General features: G+C 36.4%; 1 protein-coding gene and 1 long non-coding RNA gene across 2 annotated transcripts; one reads left to right on the top strand and one right to left on the bottom strand.

The window, feature by feature from the left end:
* Positions 1-59: 59 nt before the first annotated feature.
* On the bottom strand, positions 60-26,521 carry LOC114352370 (uncharacterized). The gene is made up of 25 exons (XM_028303955.1): positions 26,339-26,521; positions 25,985-26,066; positions 25,432-25,519; positions 23,716-23,818; positions 23,312-23,393; positions 22,810-22,906; positions 22,409-22,625; positions 22,214-22,295; positions 22,042-22,132; positions 18,722-18,827; positions 17,869-17,962; positions 17,637-17,733; positions 16,717-17,049; positions 15,663-16,445; positions 10,243-10,307; positions 8,081-8,300; positions 5,085-5,318; positions 4,485-4,686; positions 3,780-3,947; positions 3,554-3,705; positions 2,868-3,028; positions 2,319-2,475; positions 1,861-1,920; positions 1,616-1,778; positions 60-1,521 (listed from the first exon to the last, which is right to left on the bottom strand). The coding sequence occupies exons 1-25, from the start codon at positions 26,358-26,360 to the stop codon at positions 1,472-1,474; spliced, it is 3,909 nt and encodes a 1,302-aa protein (XP_028159756.1). The 5' UTR covers positions 26,361-26,521; the 3' UTR covers positions 60-1,471.
* Positions 26,522-26,731: 210 nt separating this feature from the next.
* Positions 26,732-27,196, top strand: LOC114352382 (uncharacterized). Its single transcript, XR_003655858.1, has 2 exons — positions 26,732-26,988; positions 27,121-27,196. It is a non-coding gene; the product is annotated as an uncharacterized LOC114352382 (long non-coding RNA).
* Positions 27,197-27,434: the final 238 nt, after the last annotated feature.

Genomic DNA, 27,434 nt, shown 5'->3' on the forward strand with positions numbered 1-27,434 from the left:
TACTTTCATACTCGGCCATTTCATAGATTCGCCATTTTAATATTATTTTTTATTTATCATCCTAATAGTCATAGATAATGTTTTCTATTGTCTATTAAGCTTTATACATTTATGCTTTAATTCATAATCTTATTTATTAGTTAAAAATCGGTCATTTTTTCCTTTTTAATTACATAAGCTTGATTGTTAAACTTAAACCCCTCAATTTCGCACAATATTTGTTGTTTATTGTTGTTGCTTACACAATTTTCTAGATATAATTTTCTCTTTTGGATAGGTCTTGGGAAAAGGGGTAAGGAATGGCTATTAAGTGCTTTTTACCACATAATTAAGGATTTGTAAATATTTTTTGCCTTTAAATATAGTGTACATGTACATTGACCATGTACATACAGTGATTCATAATGTAAAGATGTTCAAGTGCTATTCGTGTATGGGTGTTAGGTATGCCACTGCCAGTGAACATTTGCCTCCTAACAATAGTGTTGTTTTATTTATTTGATATTCGTAATGATAATGAATATTGATATGGATGGGTATCCTATTAAATAATGTAGATAAAATTCCAAATAAAACAAGCGACTGGTTCGCGTAGATTTTAATACACATTCCTTTATTTTAATGTTGTGTCTTCGTTACTGGGACATTGTTGATTTTTTATTGTATTACCGTTTATATTAGCGTTTAGCGAATGTCCCATCTAGGCTGTTACAACAACAACGAATGTTAGTGTTTACCGTGGGCCCGCATTCCGAGCAGTCGTTCTGGTCGAACTCGAAACTATCTTAAGTGTATAATTACAATATACAATCATATATAAACCCTATTCAAATGTATTCGTTCCCGAAATGTGTATCATATACGTAAAACGGCCAATATTACTGTAACATAACTATAGTCTTTGTTTCCTTCTGTATGATACATTGAGTGTTTTCACTATTTCGAAATGTAATACAATAATAATCGTAACAAGTTCACTATAATGGCACAAAATTTTAATATAATATTTTTGGATTAAAAAATCAGTATGTTTGTCATTATAATATTAATTGCACATAGGAAAATGAGGTTGTAATCAGGATTAATAAAATAATAACCAAAACGAAAGACAAATAATTTGTGTGTATATTGTTTAAGATTATTATCAATATTAATGATTATTGTACAGTTCATTAATTCACATTTTCTTAGAAAATCCTCGTCAGTTGTATATTGTTGGTTTTACGCTCACTTGTAAGTGACAACGAGATATCGGTCACGTTAAAATTTAATTGTATCATATAACTTGTACAATATAAATATATAGATCCACAATTATGAAAGAGATTAAATATTTGCAAAAGTTAATATCTTGTGAGTTTTATTTTTTAGATCATTACAACCTGTCTAAAGCGCTCAGTCAACTTACCTATAGCTAATACTAATCTTAAGTAAATTAGGTCTACGTCTTAAGTAAATTTGGCACCATTTTTCAATCTGTTTTTTCCGCGCTGGAGATGTTATGTGGTCCAGGACCTTTATCTGCAAAATTTATCACAATATAAGAAAAAACCAGTATTATTTCTATTTCATCGACATTTCCAAGTCAGTGTTCAAACAAGTTCGTATTATTTACCTTCTTTGTCTTGTACGGTGCGCAGATTAGATTTGGCTTTATCAAGGGCCTCCCCTAGCCCAGTTTTGATTTGATGGAACTCCTGGGTCACCAGCGACAGCCTTCCCAGTAAATAGTTCAAATTATCGTCCACTTCTGTCATGCGAGCGGTTATCTTCCCCACCTGGGACACGAGGCATGTAATTAGCACAATCCAATTGTAATTAAACCCTTAACGTAATTGCATAGAGCTCATTTAAGCGTACCTTGTCGTTGATGTTGTCCATAGAGGTGGAGCTATCATTAACATACCGGCCAGTTTGTTCCTGGAATTAACACAGGCGTTAAGTAATTGAATATCGCCATTAGAATCGTTTATAATTTATAGCGACGTTTTGTACACGCACGCAAGAGGTTCTATGGTTTCTGTGACAATAAGGAGTTATTTATTTGGGGTTCAAATTACATTAAATGAGCACAATGTATGGAAAATTATAACTCAGGGTGGTTAAGGCAGGAATGGTCCAATTAAATAACTGCTTGCTCCGCAAACATCTGAAGAGCTGTAAGCCCCGAAAAATAGCCAGGGCGGAGCATTCAAGTCAAGATCGGAAGTGATGGGACTGATGGGCCGAGTCCAGCTATCGCCCTTTTTACGATTCACACTAGATTGGACACCCTATGTTGTTGTATGGTTGGTGTGGTCGAATAGTCGAATGATTACCGTGAGTTTGTCCAGCGATTCCTTGTTGGCGGTGAGCTGTTTATACATGCTGCCAATCTGCCGCCACACTGGCGCCATCTCCGTTTCGATCTTGTCGCTTATGTTGCTCTGCGCCGTGGACTGCTTCTCTAAGATCGCCAGTTGCACGTTGTCAAACCTAAAAAAGAATACAGGTGACTTTGTGATTAATTTCTCTATTTACTTTGAAAATGGGAGAAATTTTGAAAAGTTCAGTGGTTGAGATTTTCTGGTAAGGATTCCATGGCCCCCTGACCTTGAGGACACCGAGGCACTACCCCGTCTAGCCTCTTAGTAGCTACGCCACTGGTGAGGGCTGACATCAAACGTATTCGATAGAGACTGCGTAAAAAATGACATTAAATGTATGACTGATTGGACAGCGTCCCTAGCGGATACTTTTAAGAACTAAAATATTCATAGATATTTTTCACGCACTCGCTAGCGACGACATTTGATGTAAACTCGCACTAAGCCCCTAGGTATAACCTTATTGATCAACTGTCGAATAATTAAAATATTACAACAAACCTGTCGTTGACGGTTTTGTTCAAACTATTGCCTTGATTCCTGACGAGCTCGCCGACCTCCGCAAGTATCTGATGGACTCCGTATTCAATGCGTTTCTTGGTCGCGATCACGTTGTCTGCGGTTTCAATCAACACACGCTCGTTTTTAGTGAGAGATTGTACCTGAAAAGCGTAGTTCCGTCAAAGAATTATCTTCACTTTACAGGTTGTTTGTAACTTAACTTGTAACGGCCACACGCACGTATTCACTCACAAACGATGCTTGCTTAAGTGAAGCAGCAAATTTAACGCACAGCGTTGAATAGAGCTCTGTGATTGGTTCGTGCACGTCCAGAAGTATGTAAACACCGCCCTTTGCCTTAGTTAAAAACTAAGGACTTTTCTACTTTAGCCGCTTGAGGCGCCACTGTATTCTCGTTTCTATTTTGTCCCTGTGGACTTCAATAAACAGCATTCTAAATTATTCAACTCTTTTATTAGCATACTTCCAATTAATTAGGCGTTACAACTGTTAAAAAGGCATGGGAGCTACAAAGATGTTTCCCATGGGCGTCATAGTCATAAAATATACGCGCCGACACTGGACAGTAAATATGAGTTTTCTTGACGGTTGATCTTAGACACAACATCATCTTATTTCTTTCGCTACGAGTATCACAGAAGATAGGCAGTACGCAGTGGGCTTACCTCGTTCTTTAGTGACTCGTAACTCCGCGAGATGTCGTTGTAGGCGTGCTCGGTCATGGTGTTGCCCTGTGTGAGGCTATTCTGGATGTCTTCATTAGTTGTTGCCAGCCGGTCAGTCATTTCCCGCAGTTTTACCGCCACTTGGCTCACCACTACAATTTGGACATTAATAGATTATTATCAAACGAAATTGCACCTTGTATCTCAGATTATAAAAGCTACGTACCCTTTTCGCTGGTCTCTTTAAGATCCTCTTTAGCGCTTTCAATAGCCTCCAAGGTCTGGTTGATGGATATTTGCAGGTCAGCAAGGCGGGGTAGGTCCTTCCACATGCTTTCCGCGTCCGACAGCAGCTTCTGAATCTTTACGATCTCCTTTTCTTGTTTTTCCATTACTAAAAAAAATACAGACATTTGTGGTCCATTAAAATAAATTAGTTAATGTCGAATTTCACTGAAAAGCTAAGAAACTACCACTGTAAACCCTTGAAAAAGAAGCTGACAATAGTGACTGAGTTTCTTGCTGTGCTTCTTCTCAGCACTGGCCCATTTATTGTCCCGAAACAGTGGTAGGGTATTACTGGGACGTGTAAAAGTGTTTCTGTAACCCCTGGGTTATACACCCATCGCAATAAGACGAAGATTCGCGAGATTGCGATGTGTGTACTTGTAGTCAAGCTTATAGGTACTTCGGTCAGTGCTTTTTTGCATAATTAACTGTCTCTAAGGCATACCTGATCTAAACTGTCCCATCTAAGTATATTTTTTTTTGCATAATATGTGATGTTTGTTTTCCATGAAATAAATAAATAATCGCAAGGACTTCGCTCCGCTTTCGCCCGAATGTTATCGCGTTGTATGCGACCCAGGGGTATGACGAAGACAATTAATTTTTGGGACCCCTAAGAATTTCAGTCGATCACCACCCTTACCTTCACTCATCTTGCTGTGCCACGCCTCGTCGGCGAGCGAGACCTCGCTAAGCGGCACGAAGTCTGTCGGCACCTTGCTGGAGTTGCCATACTCGTTCAGCTTCAGCTCATACTTGTTCAGGAGTTTCTCAGCCTCCGATATGTGTTTCTCTAGCGGGTTGACGTCAGATGCTACGTCCAAGCACATCGCTCGGAGATTGTCCTGCAATTTTGGTGGATTTGAAATAATTTAACAAATCATAAACGTTGATTTTTCTGCGTGTTAATCAGACTTGTAAATCTGGCATGATTCGGTCCTTATTGTGTTTTACGAAGGGGCGGTTTTTTTGCGCGATCGGGTAAAACCACCTAACCTGTGTTACCACCTAAGATTCGAAAGCGGAACTTCTGAGTCGAGTCTGAGGTTAATCAGTGCGCCATAGAGGTGTTATCGGGAAGACAGTTGCGTGTTAGAATTTAGCCCTTCTTTAGGACATTTTGGGAACACAGCTAGTTTATATTTTTATGATATTTCTAAGAGTTTATAAATGATTTGTCTATCATGATTGATCTATTTAAAATAGTAGAGAATAAAAAAACAAACTCGTGCATTTGACTGACCTTACTCAAACTGTTCTTCAGGTTCTCAATTTCACTCTTGACAGCGTCTATTTTAGCATCCGTTGAGGCAAGTCTTGTCTCTAGCGTGTCGTCATTGGTGGTCAGGTTGTTTTCAATGTCGGCGCTGGCAGCTGGTTTCTTGTTCAGGGATGCTGTGAGTGCTAGAAGGCTCTTCTGGATGTCATTGAGAGCATCTGCCGTCTTTTGTTGTGTGGTCTTCTCTCTTTCTTCTTTCTAGAAACATAACATTAAAAATTAGCATATTAATAAAGGTAAACTAGAGTTTTCATAAATGTCTATAGATCTTAATCGATGTGACGTAAACTTAAACCTCTTCTTCCTCAGTGGTTTGTCACGTGTAATAATTAGTGTCCAAATAAACGGCAAGGGTTAAGGTACAAAGACCACCAAAAGTATAGACTAGACTTAAGGGTTAGGGAACTGACTAATAATATGCAAGGGTTAAGGATGTAACGTAGCGAGAGTTACTTAAACACACTTTCCGAAACACGTAGAGCTGCTCATATCAACTCTAAAAAGTAATAACTACCTACATAGGTTCTATCGAATGTAAATACATATACAGTGTGAGTCACGTTAAAGTGTACATATGAAATTATATGAAACTAGACCTATTTTTATCGACAAAAAAGAGATCAAAAGTTTTTTTAAGATTTTTTTTTAATTTTTTGTAGATTTTTTTTTCTTCCGATTACTTATTGTAAAGAAAACGTAATAACTTTTAAACTAAGCGGTATATCCTGATAAAATAAAAACAGTAATAATGCTAAATAACAGGCGATACTAAAAAAATACATAAAATACACAAAAAATGCCATCAAATAATAAAAAATATACTTTTTGAAAAAAATCTGCTTAAAAATTCGTGTTTTTTTGGTTATTTGATAAATTTCTCCAAAAAATGCCCCTATAACAGGTGGTTTTTATTACTTTGTATTATTCTCTATCGTATTACTTTCGTAAAACCAAAAATCGCATGTCTCTATCCCTATCACAACGTTTGCAATGATCGTTTGAACTAAGCCTCTCCGGGCGCGCCATTCAACGCTTCGTTAAGAACGAAACTGAAAATGGCTCTAGAAACTTCATTGACATGTCACCTTGCATGTCAGTCTATTGCTGTCAAAGTGTAAACAAACTTTATTTTAAATGTGTGCAATTGATTTTGTGAATTAAATTGCTAAAATNAACTTGAACATGTCTCGCCAAAAAGGTTCACAGTTATAGTGATTTCATCATAAAATGCTCACCTGTCAATCGAACTAGGCTAAACAAACCTAGCTATAATGTACCTATGTATACCGTCCGATGTAAGTCATCAAATCGTCGTCGACATAATTTATAAACTGGATACAATCATGAATACTTGCTACCGATTTGGCATCGCACTAAATTAGTTGCGTTTAGGAGAAATGTGAAAGCGTACAGGGTTTCCTATAAAGTCCTTAATGTAGACATGACTAATAAGCCATGTGAAACCAATCGTGCCGTTTACGGAGTTTCAGTTTCCACAGTAGAAAGCTTCCTTGAATACTGAATCGGTGTACGTAAATAATACAATGTTTTGGCGGTTGCAGTTGCAAAGTTGCTAAAGTGCTAACAGGATTTTGTTAAATCTAACTTTCAACTATGTTTTGTAACCTACTTTTAAGTAGGTGCCTAAAATACGGTCTTGCAGATTCCACTCTCGTATGCGCAATTACTATAAGCCTTATCACATCTTATTGAGGTGATGACAGATACGTAGCGTAAGTAAGTAGATAGATTATTATGTGTTAAATATTTACTAAATAACTTATTCAGTAAGAAAGACGTACCTACATAACATTGACCGATTAAATTGTCTAAGAGGTAATTCCATATAATGTACAGTCCTCAATGAATAAATCAAAGCTTTTAAGTCGTGTAGTTTCTACATGCACATTAACATACATTAAGTAGTTAATTTACATGAAAAGAATACCCACGCATACTGCATAATGAAAATTATCTTTACTTGAGAACGTAGAAGAGAGAAGATACCTACTTCATTCATGACTTTTGGGATAATAATTTTTACAACTACAGTATTATATTATCTGTGCAACTACTTAAGTGATTCCGTCTACTTGAGTGGGTGTCTGTAGAGATTTCTACTTTCGACCATCTTTATTATTCGAAATTTACGACTGAGTAGGAATGCATTTACTTAGCCATTCTAGACTAAAGAATTGAGAACCTGGGTCATTCCATGACAAATGTTACCGAGGGTGAAAAACTAAATTAATAATATTTTTTCGTTAATTTATGAAAATATCAAATTAGCCCGTAATCCTGAATCCTGATACATAAAGTTAGCCTATTAATTTAACACATGTACGACTGTACTCAGTGTTGCACTATCAAATGCAATTGACGCGCCTCTATGCCAGGGTTTTTATGTTCCTGGTCAGGCTTTAAAATTAAAATTGTCTCTACCTGTAGCGGAAAATAATGTTGTGGCCGGCCTTTGTTCAAACGATCACAGCAAATGTTGTGATAGGGATAGAGACATGCGATTTTTGGTTTTACAAAGATAATACGATAGAGAATAATAAAAAGTAATAAAAACCACCTGTTATAGGGGCATTTTTTGGAGAAATTTATCAAATAACCAAAAAAACACGAATTTTTAAGCAGATTTTTTTCAAAAAGTATCATTTTTTATTATTTGTTGGCATTTTTTGTGTATTTTATGTATTTTTTTAGTATCGCCTGTTATTTAGCATCATTGCTGTTTTTATTTTATCAGGATATACCGCTTAGTTTAAAAGTTATTACGTTTTCTTTACAATAAGTAATTGGAAGAAAAAAAATTCTATAAAAAATTAAAAAAAAAATCTTAAAAAATTTTTGACCTCTTTTTTGTCGATAAAAATAGGTCTAGTTTCATCTATTTTCATATGTACACTTTAACGTGACTCACACTGTATTACGCTTCTATTACTTCGTCATACCTGTAAAAGTATAGTTTCGACGTTGGACAGCCGCTCGTCAAGCCTGGAGATCATCCCTTTCAGCGGCTCTAGTGCTCGATGCTTCTTCTCAAGACCCAGCACCAACTTCTTGAGCTGCTCTCCCGAGGTCTTCTCGCGGTACTCGTGCCGCTCCAGCTTGGATTCCGAAGTCCGGAACATATGGACGAGCGACATCATCGCGTCGCGGATGTCCTCGTGGCTAGAAGTTTAAGGAACTTTTAAATTAACGGCTTTGTAATTCACGTGACGTAGAGATTTCGTCACGTGCTCAAGATTCAATAGTCATCCAAATTGCAGTTTGAACTCCGAGGTCCGGAACATGTGGAGGAGCGACATCATCGCATCGCGGATGTCCACGTGTCTAGAAGTTACGGCAACTTTTAAATTAACGGTTTGGTAAGCCTCGTGACGTAGAGATTTCGTCACATACTTAAGATTCTTCCAAATTCGTTATATCTTTCCACAACGGGGAATCTTTTGGCCTGCACGTCACTCACCTGACGTGGAGTGACGATTAGGCCGAAGGTGGAAGATAATTTCTTTTTACTTGTGATAAATAANATTCGAGTAAACGCAGCAACAGTCAGAACATAGAGGCAAAATCTCGTAACGCCCGAAACGCACACTTTTCGACTCATATTTTCGTTATCCTACATTCTAAGCTGTACAAACTTTATTATTAAGATAAAACAACTAAAAACGGACAGATTAAGGCACTAACATTATTAAAATACTATTTCAAAATACATGAAATTGTTGAATATGTGTGTACGAACGTAACACCCGAAACGATGGAATGACCCACCTCCTTCTTTTGTTGAAGTCGATTTAAAAAGTTAAAGCTTTTTTAAAATAACTTGATACTTCCATCAATAAAACTACGAAGTGCAGTAACGAGAAATGGCGCAACCGTTCCTATATTCGTTATTAGGTTAAAGTTCTAGTTGCGAATCCGCATCTAGCGCAGTTCCCTGGATGCAGTGCTTTCGCTGCATCAAAATAGCTCTTGACATTTAGGACTTTTTTTATCGTTCAGTCAGATATTTTAATAACACCCACCCACTACTGCAACTCCTGAAAGTACCTACTTAGACAGGATCTGCATTTTGGTCGCCAATTACAATTTAATTTTACTTTGAAAATTATAAATAACTTGAAAAAATCGAATTGCCTAAGGCGGGAATTGAACCCACGACCTTCCGCTTGCCGGGCGACTGCTCTTCCAACTGAGCTACTTAGACACTGGACATGGGACATGGACATGTTAATTTTACTTGTTAGAGGTATGACTACCTACTTCACAACACTTTTTACTGATTTATTATGTAGAGTCAAGTGATAGATGGAGAAGTTGCTTAAAAGAGCTTACGAGAGTTAATCAAACATTGCGTAAGGCGTTGTAAACAGAAAAAGTTGTATAAAATAGTCGACGACTTGTCCTCCGGATATCGTTAGTACAAAGTTCTTTCTTATATCTCTGGAGTAATAAATCGGTATCATAAATGTATTTGTATCGGACATAAACCACCTACAGTGCCATAAAAAGTCCACAACATAATAAAAAGATCAACGACCCATCATCTGTGGATGCCTTCGAGCATTAATCATCCAGATCAAATAGAAGAGTGGATGTTTGGTCAATAACTGTTTAATAAGGATTTATGGATCGACTTTGGTATTCGTTTCATTTTGAATCGAATTTAGATTGGCAGTCGATTGTCGTTCTTGAATGCAGCATCTCAGACAGGTAGAGGCTGACTACATTTACGTGGCTCGATAAAAAAACAAATGAATCGATTTCTAAACTTCTAATTGAAAGGCTTGAATCTTCTAAACGATGGAAGAGAAAATGGTATGGTAACTGTGTGGTAATGAACGAAATTGAAAGTTGTAAGAATTTTCAAATTAGAATCAACTAGAGTCGACTCCTGCGGTGTAATGGCGGCCGCAGTGCTGAATATTTAACGCCAGCGTTGTTAACAAGCTCGTAAACATTTCAAGGAACGACTGTTCATTAGAGGCTGCGCCGAAGGAATTTTGAAATAGTGAAGGGAACCTCAAAAATACCAATTAATGGACCCTTCGAAGTTCATGCCCAGAGGCTATAAATAAAGGTAGTAACATATTGAATTTATACTTACGTAACATTCCGGCAATACGCGTGAGGGGTCCATACAAGTAGCGCCGCGGCCACCCACCATAGTCTCTGGGGAAATAGCATAGGTGTAGTTAATCGAATGCTAATCGCACGTGTGCACTTAGCTTTATTACGCAGAAATTTACTTCAGTCGTATTTATAGACGGAAATGAGAATTGTATGGAGTTAGTGCGGATATTGGCGGATGTACCAGGTTGTATAGTACACTTATTAGGTAACAGACAATTATGAAGGGAAATTGAAGCAAACTCTCATATTAAACACATACTATAATATCTTTACCGTTGAAAAACAAAACAGCCAAAACACTGTTTTTGAATGTCATTTTTCCTCATTAACATGGACACATATTTTTAAGGATTGGAAAAATATCAATTGATATTAATTAAGATGTAGCATTAACAGAATGCGAGTCAAAGGCCCAAGAAGGGTCGCATTTTATCTCGCCAGCCGTGACCTTACGCGCAGTAAAATAACAACAAACTATGATCCAAACTCCTATCATTTAAAATCGTCTCAGTATTTTGACTAGTCTTTCCAAGTCTTTCTAAATTCAGTCAACAACCCTTATTGACAATCTGTGATAAACGAATAAAGAATAACCCATTTCAGACGTGCAGATTACGATATCGCTTGAGTCTTTAATTTTGTTTAGTTTGAACAAATTACCATACTATTGTTGTGTATGTAGAGTTTATGAAAGCTTCACAAAGTACAACCCTTATTTATAGTGGGAACAATAATTTTAGCCAGGCTATTCATAATGCTCCAATGTCATGCGACCGCCCTTTATCAAAAGTTCGTAACAACTAAATTACTTTTGGTTTATTCTAGGATACGTAAGGTCTGTGACAAAAAGTTAGAGCGTATGATACTGTATGTAGGTAAATGGGAGATAGATTATTAATTTTAAAGCCAAATCTCTAACACACCAGTAAAAATCTTTAAGACCATACAACGACCGAACTATGTAAACCCGACACGATTCTGTATTAACATAAAATGTAAAGTAGAGCTTTGCATATTATGGCTATGAAGAAACATTAATAAAACCGTGAAATTAGAAGATGGGAAGAGTCCGACAAGAGCCCTAATTACTCCAATAACTCGACGCAAACCAGATTAATGTTACGAGCTCAATTTGTAATCTGTGATGATGCGGGCGGTTCAAGCGTCCATCTAAACGGGACCTGCCTCGGCACGGACTTATGTCTAATAAGAAGATCTAAAGGTTCTGGACGCAGTTAATCTTCAATCATATTGCGGCGCAGTGTGGCAATAGAATAATAAAATAAATGCTTCCATTCATAAGTGCTTAGATGATTGAAAGCGACGTAATGTCGCAACCACAATTGGTTAAATATGAATTGGATAGTATCTGAGTATTTCTCAAAAAAAATGTACATTTTGGAAAAAAAAAGTGTGCCTTGAAACAGTTCAAAAGTTTTATATTTATAAATCATCACACAAAAAAAACACACACACAATTTTGAAGGATGAATATTAATCTTTAAGATAACGAAGAATTATAGCTATAATCCTACTTATTACCAAATATTTAGATATTTTAAAAATAGTCCTTTTTTACCTTTCATACAAAAATCTGTTTGCCACCCTAGCTTTTTCATGTGTTTTTGTTTCATAAAATGCGATACGTAACTAAATTATTGTAAATTTCTTTGTATTATCGTTCTACAGTAATCGCAGTTTCTGTATCAAATTGATTTTCTATGGGGTGTCATAATGAATTGGCAATTTAAAGCAAAAAAACAAAATGAGTCGCTCTCATTTACTATTTCGTTATTTACTCTTTAGTTACGATTTATTTCTACTTTCCCATGGTTTCTGAACAATTCCGTATTTATTTTACACGGACAACAATAGCTGCACTCTGAATGGCTGTTGGCCTGACGTCTCCGCCATAACATCTATCGCGAAAATTAGTGAAAACGTGTGTGTTTTGTGGGATTACTTTTTCGTAACAGGCAGTAAAATCAGCGATTTTATATAGAACGGTAAGTCTTCATTTAACCATTTTTTGTAATACGTGTGGTACGAACATTTAGTAAGCTTTTATATTTGCTGTAACAAATTTTATCAAAAAAATACTTGTTTCTGATCTCATTTTGTCTAATATTTCGTTACGTTTTTTACGAATTTCGTTACGTTACGAAAAAGTACAACATAATGCTGAGTGTATACTGTTATTACCTGACTAAGCATAGTAATATTCACTACTTAATTTATTTCAAAAAATATAGAGCGTTAATAACAAAAGGATTGGATACTATCTGCTTTACAGAAGTGCCACCAGCAAAAAATTATCAAATCATTTAGATTACGTTTTTATGTGATTACTTCTTTTGTTTTTTTAGGAATGCTGCCAAAAACCAATGCCGAAAGGCAAAAAGCTTACAGAGAACGACTCAAAATGGATAAACATGATGGAACAAAAATAATTTTATTAAAATAGTATGAATGATTACTCCCTTATTTTATTTCTAACCCCTTAATATTACCCCGTATTTGGGTGCATACTTACAAATATTTCGAATTGAATAAATGAAGAGCATTCACAATATTTCGCCAATGTATAACAAGCCTTATGACCTTACTATTTCGTTACGTACATTTTTTTTGAGAAATACTCATCTAACTTTTTGACAAGCGACGCATCTGTATAATAAAGTAAGCACATGACTCTGAAAAATGATTGTGGCAATAGCAACATGTATCACCCAAAAGATATTTTGTATAGAACTCTACATCCTTAATTTATCTTTTTGTTTGGGCAACAAGCGACGGATGTTGTAAAACACAGACCACGATATGATTTACAAAATCAGTAGGTAGCTGCAGATAGATGATGATTCTTTTAACTTTAAAATCCACAAAATAAATTAACGTGAAATCTTGGTCTGAAAGCTCTACCTCTGTTAAAGCAAAGAAAGAGCTTTGTTGGAAGAAGCAACAAGTATGGCTGTGAAAACACCAAACGGGGAAGATAAAATACACAGTACAAAAATAGATAAAGTAAATTAATCTTTAAGGTACCGGATCAGTTAAACGTGTGCAATTTACTTTTTTCACTGGTACATAAGTTCCTGTTGCAATTTTCTTTGATGTCAGACGCTACAATGATTCTGGAAAAGTAAATATTTTGTTTCCTTAGTGTACGTTTATTTAGTGATATTATTAGATTAAGATGAGATGACGTCAGGCAACAAAGGGAAAGGAATCTAAGCTCTGAAACACCGAGTGAAGTCCTTGGCCGGAATCCAGGCGAGTCGTGTTCTCTCAAAGATTTTAATATTAATTAATGCATTATTAACTAAACACCAGTCTGTTTATGTTAACTGCATTATAATAATTATGTCGTATTAAACAGCTATTATGCATATCGAACTCTATATGCAATTATGCATTCTGTAATACCAGTACTTATTATTATTCTGTGGTAATACTGCGATCGATCATAACGAGATTATGATACTTACTCTTTTTCGATACCACTAACTATCAATGTAACTTTTCCTAATAATAATTAATTGAAAACTCAAGGAATTAGTATTTCCTCCCAGTTTCCCTGGTTATTGTAAAACTTTCTGTCAAAGGACTTTCATGTCCTGCTCAGCTCTAAGGTTCAATCTTTCTTTCTACTAGGATTTGTTTAAACACAAATCACAACCACGAAAGAATTAAGTACCCAAGTAGTATTTAGCTTTTGAAAAAGATGCCCAGTCGTGGGACTCAAAGCTTGCATGTGTTGTGACATGACGAGTAGCGTAGTCGGGTTTTTCTCGTTTTGTTAAATTACCTTCAGCTTACTGCATGGCATGGGGAACTCTGGTTCCGTTATAAACGCACTTACTTTAATTTTATAATGAGCATGGAATTTTATTATGGTGATATGACATAATTAACGTTTATAGCTACAAGTTTATATCGAGGTTTATTGCAATGTTTTTAAATAAACTGAAACATCGCAATTTTTAAGAATATGCTCCAATTCAGGATAATAAAGGGACAATGTCGATGAAGTTTAGCTCATTTTCCATTATCATTTTGCTAGACGAAAGGTCACGGACGAGAAAATACCTTCACAGGGGTCATTATGACATGAAGAAAACACTTCAACTGAAGGACGCAAAGACAAGAGCTGACAAAAGTGGCACTGTCGTAAGCGCACGCGCCGCAGAGGTGCGAAAAGCACGCTAACAGTTGCGCGAGCGCCGCAGGCTTAGGGCAATAAACTTTCCTATACTGCCCCCGGCCGCTTATTGAAATTACAGGTATTTTGTGAAATCAACAAAGTCTTCTCAATAGCGTGGGACGTATTGGTTAGCGAGTTAGAGATAAGTGTATTTTAATTTACATTATTACTATGTTTAATAATGATAAGTAAAGAAAATAACCACTGGTCATTGATACCTACGTTTAGATCATCAATAAAATTAACGTTTCAAGTTAAAGTTAAATAGAATTATTAATTGTGCAATGAAAGGATGCTGCATTTTCATTAGACGGTTATCTTGACGACAATCTCATAATTATTTATGTACTTGTTACTCATTAAAAGTTAATGAGATCTTGGGGTCCGATCACAAAGTTTATAAGAGACATCGGAGATTTAATAAATTCTACAGAAAATGGATGGTTGAAAATAAATGGGAGATGTACTTACCAGACTTAATACCGCCATGTTGGCCTGTTAATTCTAATTTAAACTAGGAAGCACCCTTTGTTCGTTTTGGTTTTGATCGCGTGCGCGCAGATGGTCTAAATTAGTGGCAGCGGAGACTGCGTGCGCGCGCAGCCGATCGCGAACTGAGCGATGAACTTTATGCGCCGGCGCCGGTGCAGCCGCCCGCTGCGTATTAATGCCTTATTGACGTATTTGACCAACATTCCGAAGGGTTATAAACACGCTTATTTCGGACACTTATCGGTCAATCAACGCAGCACCCCTTCACAAAATAAAAGGTGCGTTCACTATGTAAACATCCCCATGATTAATGTATTAAGATAAAGAGCCGTTGCTCTACAATTTCGGTTATGTCAACAATGAGACAGGCATATTATGGCGCCTTTGTGTACATCTCGGCGATTCTTTGTGCAAGCTTCCGTCTTATCAAGATTACACTGTTGCAAAAAAATCTGCTTACGCAACCTTTGTGTCTCGGCATAGTTTGAAGACGATAGGGCTCGCCAATTGTACACATATTTAAGTAGGTAGAGCAATAAATCGGAATGTTTTTACGTTCAAATGACTTACAAAAACAAACGTACATTCTTTCCATCTCATAACATTACTAGTTGTAATCAACAAAAACCCGTTGATAAATATAAAGGTCAGGGTGATAAATAAGAAACGTCTTAGATAAATGTGACTATTAACATTTATTGGAGTTTCAAATTTCTATTATGTACAATCCGTTTGTGCCTGCTGACGCAGCCCGCCGTTCGGAAGCTCTTGCCACAGACTTGGCAGCTGAAGGGTCTCTCGTCCGTGTGCGTGCGATTATGGACTCTCAGAATATCTAGCGTATTGAATCTTTTCCCGCAAGTCTCGCACTCGTATTTCCTCTCATTGGCGTGGTACACAAAGTGCCGCCGGTACTGCGCCACAATATGGAATGTTTTCCCGCACACCTCGCAGGTCTTCCGCGGCGTCGGGTCATGCACCGCCTTGTGGATCACCAGCCCGCTTTTGAACTTGAACTTCTTGTCGCACACGTCGCACGAGTAAGGCTTGCTGTTCGAGTGCATGTCCAAATGGCTGATCAAATTTCTCGTGGGTTTTCCGCACACTTCGCAAATCTTCCAATAATCATATCTCAGTTTGCGTTGCTTTTTCCGTTTTCTTATGACTTTTGGCGTTTCTGTTTTGACGGTCGGTTTGACGTCGGACGTCATGTCCTCGACTGGTGGCGCGTCCTCGAAATGGTTGTCGTTATCGTCGATGTCGTGATGGTCACCGTCTTTCAAGTCGTCGATGTTGTTAAGGTCCTCATTTTCATCGTTCTCTTCGGTCTTATCTATCTCAACTTTAATTTTGTCTGCCGCGTTATTACTTCGCAAGTGTTTGTCGACGTCCTGACACCGCAAACGGAATTTGAACGCGTCCTCTAACTCTCGAAGGCAGTTGAGGCAGATTTGCGACGGTAGGTGATCTGATTGATCGACCTGCAAAACGTATCAGATTTAAGTAGATATTACGACGAAAATATTAAACTATTTATTGGATGCTATACAGAACGGAAACTTTTAAAACCAGTATTAGTAATGAAGGCAGTGACTAAACTTGCAGGGGATCGCACAGACTATTCATCCACCTGTCATAATATGGCCAGTACTGTTTTGTAACGCTGTTATAGTTTAAACATTATGAGGTATTACAACAAAACCCGCGCGAGTTATCCCGAACAGTAAATAAGCTATATTACAGGTTACTTACCTCAACGCCCCCAATAGTGCGCAGTTTAGACGCGATATCGAGGCCGTCGCCGTCAGGCTGCGCGAATATATCCACGCACGCCTCTTCATTCCAGCAGGACCGGCAGCTGTGTGTCTCCTCATACTTCGGCTTTACTTGTAGTCTCTGCTTCAAATCAAACAACTTCATATCATCCTCGTAGTCGTCTGGAAGGTCGTCATAATGCTCGTGGGAGACAACCCTAGGCTTTTTCTTTACAGGCACCCTGACTTTGTTTTCGACGTACTGCGCCATCGCCTCGTAGTAGGGCCACTGCTCGTTTAGTATGCCTTTGTTCGCGAATTTCTTTTTCCACTGAAAAGTGAGTGAATGTGAGTGCATGAACTCATAAAATTAAATGGCATAATTAACTCTTTTATGCAACAGAACCTTTTTTATAATTTGACAAAAAAACGATGTTTCGACATACAATGGGCATCGAAAATCTTATCTAGGTACTTCTTTTTTAAGTCAACTAACTTATTTGATGATATCATTGCTATTAAAACTAATTTTAGATATAAATTATAAACAAAATATTCGCCTAAGTTTTGAACTGGGGTCATTGTGCCTCTTATCTTAGAATTTAAACCCATCTAAATACTGCCTTGAACGAGAACCGAGAAACTATTTTAAAAAATATCACTCAAGTTAGATTTTTTTATTAAATTAATTTATGCAATTCTGGAATGGGGGCGGCGTACCGGAAACGCAGTGTGGGATGTCCACCCACAAGGTGGACCGACGACCTGAAAAGGTAGCAGGAAGGCGCTGGATGCAGGCCGCTACCAACCGTGCGATGTGGAAGTCATTGGGGGAGGCCTATGTTCAGCAGTGGACGTCCTATGGCTGAAATGATGATGATGATGATTTTATGCGATAAGATATTAATATCGAGTTACCCTGAACGTTTTCAGCAAATGAGTCCAGATCTCTGGGAGGTCGAGCAAACTGTGGTCCAGAGGCAAGCCGACGCTACGCAGCCGTTTCTCTACTTCTCTGTGCCAACAACAAACGTTTTTGAGGACAATTCAAAAATAAACTTTAAGATTCACATACAAAAAGTATTTAATAATAAATTTTAGTTACACTTCATATAGACAAACAACAGACAAAATTGTTAGACAAACATACCTCCACGCCGTTAGCTGATCTTTAAGAGTGCCGGAGAAGCCGTGTTCAGAATCCACTCTGGCACTGATGAAGTTATGAACCCATTCTTCTTGCCCTATGAATAGAGTATTTTATGATTAAAATTATAGATCGTGTCATCCGCGAAGACGCGCCCCCCATTCTTACGCTAATGTTTGAGTGTTATCGCTGTTTCGCTAAATTATCCATGAGTGCACACGCACACTACAATAATAACGCATTCCCTGCACCCCGCGCTTCCCTCGACCAAAAGTTGGTGAGGCGCGTCTTCGTGGATGAAACTATCTATACTTCGACTAAGAAATATTTTGTTTCTCACAGACATAAGTCTCGACAATTCGGGCATGTCGGGCAGCCCGTAACGTAACCCACAATTGTGGGCCGAGGGCCATAGGGGCTTTTTCCCGGGGACCGCAAGGGACATCTTTAAAACCCGCACAGGCGAAAGCTGGCGAGGCTTTACTCAGGCCCATATTCTTTGGAGGGCCGCTTTCGGTACTTCTCTGATCAGCAGAGCTCACTGAACAACATCATAGAGCAGACGGTAACCCGCTGTGGCAGGCCGGCAGGTCGGGGGTCCTAGGCTGTTTCACCAGGGTCACGAGGGAAAACCTCTATAAACCTACCGTAAGGAAATGGTAGATCCCGTGAACGAGCCATAGGTCGACGGATCCGCGGACGAATTTCCAAGTTAATACTACTCGCGGCTCTGGACACCGTGTCGGGTTTTAGTGAGTAGGCCCCGCCACAGATGAGACAGGGGCCCCGCCCTTCTTGAGTATGTAAAGCATTTCCAAACTAAGTTACAAATGTTGGAATGATACTTAATACTTACAATCAATAATGGGATTCAGACTGAGTCGTCCTTCTCCTAAATAGACCTCAAACAGATTGTAATACATCCAACTTTTGTTATTTGTTGCTTTCGCCTTTTGGTATTCCTGCAAAAAATACATAATTTGAAATACAAAGCATTCTCAGTTTATATTTAATGCATGCTATAATAAGGTCAATAATATATAAAGGGTGTTTTAATGGTATCCTTCCGTNGTTTCGGATTGATAATGGACTTGTATGAAAGTGCGCACATCTTTTATACAAGTTAGAATCGGACCCAAAGTTATCAGCCAACAAATCCGACAATAAGATTTGCAGTCTGTGCCAAGGCTACGATCAGTAGCTTTCTCTAATCCATATCTGTGGTAGCTTTATTAAAGGTCGCGCAACGAGAGTTGAGGCCAGCAGAGGCAGCAGTCTAGTACGTGTCGTTCAAGTACGACGAGTAGCCTCAATTTTCGTTGATCGACTTTTCTGTGCGAATATTAATACTCTCTAATCTGTGCAGTACTGTGCACTCGATCGACATCGTGTGGCCATAAGTGGCGGATTTACACTATGCGGACTTGGCTAATGAGATCCGCTAGATGGCGGGACGTGGATGTGGGGTTTGACCATGAAGCTATAGATGAAAATGGAGGCCACACTCCGAATACCTACTTGAAGCACAACCTATGTATCACTATCTCGCTCTCTGTGGGCAGTCTCTCTCTTTTTAAGTAAACAAAAAATATAAATTTGCTCAAAGTCAATGAAACTCAATGTAAAATCTTTATTTCTTGACATAGGTATCATTAAATGATAAGTGTAAATACTGGTAAAACGTTTTAGGAAGAAATTACTGTGAAAAATGTTTACAATGATCTAATGTGAATCTTAAATGACTTCCGGAACACCACGTACTACCGCAACCACGCACTACAAAATTTTGCACCATTTCTTGTGAATTATGTAATGTAAAAAATCTCAAACGAAATTAACTGCATAATAAACAAAATAGTAAACAACCGCCATGATGGGCCGGATTGGGCCGATGTTGCCACATGGTACCGATTCCCCAGGAATTGGGATTATAATTCCCTGATTCGCCAACACATTAAACCTAAACGGTCGACAATTTTGTGATTTTTAATTCAACTAGGTAATCGTAGTTCATATATTTAATAATTTATTTGTTTAACTTCTGATTTGGTTAATGAATTGGCTATTTCGAAGAATTTACTGTTCGAGGAGTGTGTCTCTCTACACAACTCCTGGGAGGTTATTCAATCATAATAACGCCACTTCAATACTTCACACACACTTTATTATTAAAATAATATCAAAATCTATTGCATATTAAATATTAAACCATTTACAACTGACTCTATCGAAATTCAATAATACAATGTCACATTTTCTTGCTTGTCTACACCTGTCATTATTTTCAAACTTTATTCTAATGCTATTTACTTTTAAAATAAAACCTGCCAGCAACATATCAACTCATGATAAAATTCTATATCCTAACATCCCCTCTGAATTTTATCTTTATATAATCATAACAACTACCTATCTACTCCTTAAAACCCAACTTAACTCACTTACCCAATACAACTATACAACAAATATACTTTTGAATTAATTAACCTAAACACCTTACATAACTAACTTAAAATTAAAATTTCAAGTTAACTCCCAAAAACCTTATATTCTAATAAACCTACATAATTCGTCACATCACAAATGTCCACTATGTATCACTCACTATACATTGTCTAAGTCTCAAAAACTTTGTTCTATCCAGTGGTTTAGTTAAAATATCAGCCAAATTGTCTTTAGTAGGACAATAATAAATTTCTAATAAATTTTTATCTAATTTCTCCTTAATAAAATGGTATTTCACATCAATGTGCTTGCTCCTCCTATTTAAGATTCCGTTTTTAATCAAAACTATTGCTGATTGATTATCAACAAACAATTGTGTTTTTGGTAACTCGCCTGTCAACTCATGAATCAGACTCTGAATGTAAAGCAGATCTTTTATACACTCGGCTGCAGATATATATTCAGCCTCAGTACTAGACAAAGCAGTTACTGACTGTTTGCGAGAACACCAGTGAATTGGACCACCACCATAAAACACTACAAAACCAGTCGTGCTCTTCCTAGTATCAGGATCACCTGCAAAGTCTGCATCACAATATGCTTTTAAACTTAGATCGCTACCACGAACATATTTTATACCACTGCTAACTGTATTTTTAATATATCTAAAAATGTTTTTAATATTTGCAAAATCATTCAAATTAGGATGTTCCTGATGTCTACTACAATAACCAACATGAAACGACAGATCTAATCTTGTTTTGTTCACTAAATACAACAACGAGCCGATTAATTGCCTATAACGATGCACATCATCATCACCACCTTTCCCCTCTTGATGTGTATCTATCAAAATATCTGGATGACTACTATCTTTTAAGCTTTTGTATTTAAATTTATCTAAAAGTTGATTTATATAACTTNATTTCCCAAATGAACTTTTAGCAACTGTACTTTTCGCAACTAATTCATTTGGACAAATTATCATTTGGCCAAATTTTACTTGGCAAATGTTTATATAGCAAATGTTTTATTTTGCCAAATATTATATGCCAAATAATTTGTTTGGTCAAATCGACACTTCACATACTTACCCACAAATCAAACCATAAGGCAGAGGCAGATGATCATGGTTTTCACAAGAATGTTATGTAAAACAAAGAGATTGCAGAAAATAGTATGGTTGCAGAAAGTAGGTATTGCAGAAAATAGTAGGTTAGGTTAGGTTAGGTTAGAACAGTGACCCTTAACGCGCGAAGGCGAGCGAAGCGTGCCGCGGCAGCGGCCGCCGAGCGCTAGAATCACCTCTATTGTTAATGAATCATTTGGAAATTTCGATAAAAAGAATGAAATATGAAAAATTTATATAGAACACATTTTATATTAACTACCCACTAAACAAAATAATAACCACTTGTTAATTTGTACTCCATTCTATGCACCAATCAAATTATTTTGTAAATAGTATATCGTGAAATATTTTTGCCAAATGAAACATTTGCCAAAACATACTTTGCCAAACAATAATTTGCTAAACAATAATATGCTAAAAACAGCATTTGCGAATTAAAAGTTTGCTATAAGTTGTTTTGCCAAATGAAAATTTGCGAAACGTTGTTTGCGATGTGATAATTTGGGAAACGTTTTTTGGCCAAACATTAGTAATCCTGTTTTAATATCGTGAGGATTTCATCATTCAAAAAAAATTGTAATGTCTTAAATAATACTGACCGAAAAAGTTGCTGCCCATTTCCTACAAATTTCTCTACTGGTCAAAGTTTTCGGAAAGCCATATTCCCCCACCATGATGGCATGAAGATCACTGTTGACGAATAAATATAATTAATTATAATACCATTATTATTACACCGTTAAATCTCGATCATTTATATAATAAACTTACTTCCACGCCCATTTCTTTTTACTGAAGAGCCAATCGTTTTGAAGACGGATTTGTATGAATGTCTCTGTTATATCTTTGGACCCTGAAAACCAAAACTATTTGTAGACATTCAAACAATAAGTTATTGGTCTATTAATGTGTTTGCTATAGCTAACCGAACCTTAATTAATATAACCAATTAAGTTAATTACTTACATTGAAACTCATTTTCATTGTCATTAGAATCAGTGTTTTTTTGCTTTTTACTAAATTTATTCTTGATCCTCCGTCTCACGACGAATCCGCAGGCCGCTTCGTTCTCTAAATTAACTACATACTCTGGTTCATAGGTTTGGAAGTAACTCAACATTACATCATACAAGGGCCATTCCGATAGCTCGGCGCCCTTTTTAATTTTTAAACGATGCTTTCTCTAAAACAAAATTATATTTAGAACCAGTTATTAGGCAGTTATAAATCATGCAAGCCACTTGAATCATTGATAATCAGTATACAGTTATAAAACATGTTGAAGTGGTTGGTGCTTGAAATTGCTCCCATGTTTTATGAATGAAAGCAGTCAATGTTATTATTAGATGCTTGAAGGGTGCACTCACATTGAATGTTGTTCTTATATGTTGCCACAATCCTTTTATGTCTTGGATGCAGCAGTCAAGGGGCAAATCCTGACTTCTCAATGATCTTTCAACAGTCCTGAAACAAATTGGTATTCACTTGCCAGCTTGAGAAAAATATTTATAATAAATACCCTTTATTCTAGTCATAGATGAATTGTAAAATTTTATTCAAAATGGAACAGTGAGTTTAAAAAAATTGCTCTTACTGAGACTTACTTAATTTTGTAATTAAAAAAATATTTTTGTTATTATCATCATCATCATTATCATTTCAGCCACAGGACGTCCACTGCTGAACATAGGCCTCCCCCACCTACAAGGTGGACCGACGACATCGTAAAGGTTGTTATTTTGCTTGGACAAAAATCTTAAAAAAAATCTACACAAATTATTTTTTATAGAGGTGAGATAAAACATTAAAATAAAGTTCCAAAAATCTTAAAAAGAGTTTAATGAAAAATTTAAAGAATTAAATACATACTTCCACATACTCAGTACATCCAATGTCATGCTTTTGGTTTCTGTTATGCTAGTTATCAACTTTAGACGCCAATCGTCAGTCCCTGCAAATAAGCAAATAAAGCATTATCAATGGTAAATGAACCTAGAAACTAATCAGTTTATACATATAGGATGTTAAATGAAGTGCAATATACTTTTGTTTTTAATTAAATCTCTTGGGCTGTAGTAAGATTTTTTTTTTGTATTGTTTCTCAATGTTAAAATAAGTTTCGATAATAATTGAACTTTTTTTTTAAATACAATTTTTAGTAAAAAGCTATATTTTCTAAATCAACAATATTAAAATTTAATAGCGAAGACATCCTTTCTGATTTATTCCAGTTTTAGGAAACCTTCAACTAAAAAAAACTGTTTCACACTAACAAGATTCATATTTGTCCAAGACTTTTGTTTTGCCAAAGTGTTTGTCAAACAATTTGTAATATTTCCAGCTCTTATTTTTTGTCTTTTTAGCCAACTTGTACATCTGAAACAAATAAATATTTAATAATTTCTTACATGCTATTTTTTAAATCTAATCTAATAATAATGAATGGGATATAGGACTATACCGGATGAAGTTCTGTGGTCAGGGTCAAGCAAAGAACAGAGAACTGACAAAAAAGTTGATAAATAATTGAATGCATCTAGCGTGACAAATTGAGTACATAATAAGGGCTACCTTTTATTTTTTTGACGTTCATAAGTGCCACTGGTGTTCTAAACTGAATAAATGATTTTGATTTTTGATTTTGATTTTGTGCAGAATAAAAATATAACATAAAACTTTAATGAACCATTATAGTGTAAAACATTTTTTAATTCATGATAAAGCAAAAGATGTAATAAGGGGCCGTCCATATATTACGTCATTCTAAATTAGGGGGGGGGGTTGGTCTGCGGATGACGGTAAATGATAGATAGGGGGGGGGGAGGTGTTTCGAAATTGACGTCATTCTTATTTATTTATTTATAGTTTATTGTTCACGTACAAAAATACTATTTCTAAAAAGAAATTTCTTCCAGCACACCTAGTAAGTGAGACTGCAAATGTGAGAGGCGGCTAAGGCGCGTACAATACTAAAATAACTCATAATAAACATACATAATGCAACATAGATGTACACAAATACAGTAATAACTACAGATAAAATACTCTAACAATAATCTATATTACCTACTTATAATAAATCTGTAGAGAGGTCAATTCTGTACATGAAATATATTTTCAAAATAACTATCAGGGGGTGATTATTGATCGATACTGATGCCAAAAATGCAATCAGTAAAATTTTTGTGTCTGTCTGTCTGTATGTTCCTTATAGAAACAAAAACTACTCGACGGATTTTAACGAAACTTGGTACAATTATTCTACATACTCCTGGGCAGGTTATAGTATACTTAGGAATTCCCACAGGAACGGGAATTAGCGGGAAAATCTGTTTGTATGAAAAATCTAAACCGCTTAAGTTATACGCTTGAAATTTGGCATGCAGGTATCTTAGTAAACTTAAAGCTTAATTACTACAGGATATTGCAAAATTCCCACGGTAACGGGAGAAAGCGGGAAAAAACATTTGTATGGAAAAATCTAAACCGCTTAAGTTAGACGCTTGAAATTTGGCATGCAGGTATCTTAGTAAACTTTAAGCTTAGTTACAACAGGATATTGCAAAATTCCCACGGGAACGGGAGTTAGCGGGAAAAAACATTTTTGTATGAAAAAATCTAAACCGCGTAAGATAGATGAAGGGGGTAAAACGGGATCCACGCGTACGAAGTCGCGGGCGGCCGCTAGTATTACATTTATACTAGCTGCCCGCCCCGGCTTCGCCCGTGGTACTTACATGTATTATACATATAAACCTTCCTTAAGAATCACTCTATCTATTAAAAAACTGGTAATGACGTCAATTTTGGGAGAAGGGGGGGGGGTCATTAAGAAATGACAATAGGATGATTGTAGGGGGGGGGGTCTAAAATCTGAAAAAATCGATGACGTAATTTATGGACGGCCCCTAAGTAAGACTGAATCATGGAGGTATGTTGAATTATTCATTGACTATAAACATTATCATAATAAGCAGTTAGGTACTTACATCGTAAATGTAGGACCACTTCTTCCTAACCTGGCTAATTGTCATCTCTTCAGGAAAACCATTGTCCATTAGAATTTTGTGGAATTCTCTGTAAAATACATATTAACTTTAAAATAGCTTAAACATTATTATACAATGATACTAAGTATAGCCTTGGTTTTTATAATCTGTACTGTAATAATAGTGTTATGTTGATTTAAATAAATAAAATAAAAAGTTGACCTGATTATTTATCATCGTCATCATTTCAGCCACAGGACGTCCACTGCTGGCAGGCGCTGGATGCAGGCCGCTACCAACTGTGCGATGTGGAAGTCATTGGGGAGGCCTATGTTCAGCAGTGGACGTCCTGTGGCTTGATTATTCATTCATTTCATAATCCAAATTCTTAAAATTCTGAGAAAATAATAATGATTTCTTTAGAGTACAGACAATAGCTTATCAGACTATACATTTTGGTTGCAAAATCACCCCTATTACAACTACGTTAACTTGATGTGCTATTGTCTGTAACTCTGTAATAAGCCAGATTGTCAGGCATAAGATACATTACCCCCATGGTTGTTTTTTTTTCTTGAACAACCAGTCGTTTTCAAAGCGAAGCTCAAAAAAACGTTGATTGAGTTCTGATGTCCCTAAAAAATCATAACACTGTATGAATTTAGGCTGATTGGTAAGATTTTAAATCAGACGAAACCATTATTGACAGTTTTTATGCAGTTAAATGTGGTTGTGACTGATGCTCAGACCAAGAGCATCAGTCAAAACCACTTTGACCCCACACTGACCTTGCAGTCAAAAGTGGTTTTGACCGATTATGAGTTTTGACTGTAACAGATTTAATTTATGCTAAGGTTTTACAATGATTGATTTGTATCCGATTTTCTTCCCACTAAAATAAACTTACACACAAAGCTCTTTTCATCCATAGCGACGGCTTATACATCTACTTAAACAGTAGTACTATAGTAATCTAACAATTATAACACTATACAATTATCTAATTCAACAACAAACAATTAAAAATTTAGAATTTTCTGAGAAAACTACGGAAAACATGCATTTCACACCGAGATACACAAAGCCAAATGTCAAATTGACAATGAATGATGACACAGTATGTCAAGCGTGTCAGCGGCTGTATTTTTTTAAAATTATACCTTTGCTTTGCTCAGTGATCTTTAATCTGAGCTCATGGAGGTCCTTTGCTACACTAATATAGCCGTGGCATTATCAAAAAAAATTTTTGCTGTCAAAGTGACGTCGATAGCTGTCAGGCTGTCATCTATGTCAAGTTTATTTTGGTTCTGCGATTTTCGGAACTCGAGTGACTTCAATTTTCACGTGGTTTTTCTAATCTCGTCATGTTTTGTTCAATTTATTTGTGATACTGAATTAAAATAACAGCGATGCATCGTCTAATATCGGCTAGAAACTTATATCAGACTTCTTTCCACGGTTTATCATTACCAGCAAATGGTACAGTAAGAAACTCATCACTTGCCGATATAAAATGTTTGTATTGCAGGAAGATTCTTTTGGGTCAGCACGACATAGGTGAGTTTATTTTGTGGTTCTTTGCAGTATAGATGAACAGTAAAATAATGCACACACATGTTAAAAAGTTTGTCTTAAATAAGTTTAATACCATAACCTAAAGTTGTATTGCGTAACTTGGTTTCATTCCAGAAAACTTACTTTCTGTACGACATCAATCTACGAGAACGGCTAGTCTTCTTCGATCGCTTCGGAAAAAATCCAAGCACAAAAATTTTAAGCAATATGGCGAACTTCTTGAAGGTTTGTACTTGTTTACTGTAGGTTATAGTAGCATTAGTAAACAAATGGTTTATGTTTATTTTGAGTGGAATGAGTACGTGTGTGTGTTCGAGGAGTGTGCCTCTCCACACAACTCCTGGGAGGTTAAACTTCAATCATAATAACGCCACTTCAATACTCACACACACTTTATTATTAAAATATTATCAAAATCTATTACATAT

Source organism: Ostrinia furnacalis, unplaced genomic scaffold, assembly GCF_004193835.3.
Source record: "Ostrinia furnacalis isolate ACB-3 unplaced genomic scaffold, ASM419383v2 OfSCF1345, whole genome shotgun sequence".
Taxonomy (NCBI): Eukaryota; Metazoa; Arthropoda; class Insecta; order Lepidoptera; family Crambidae; genus Ostrinia; species Ostrinia furnacalis.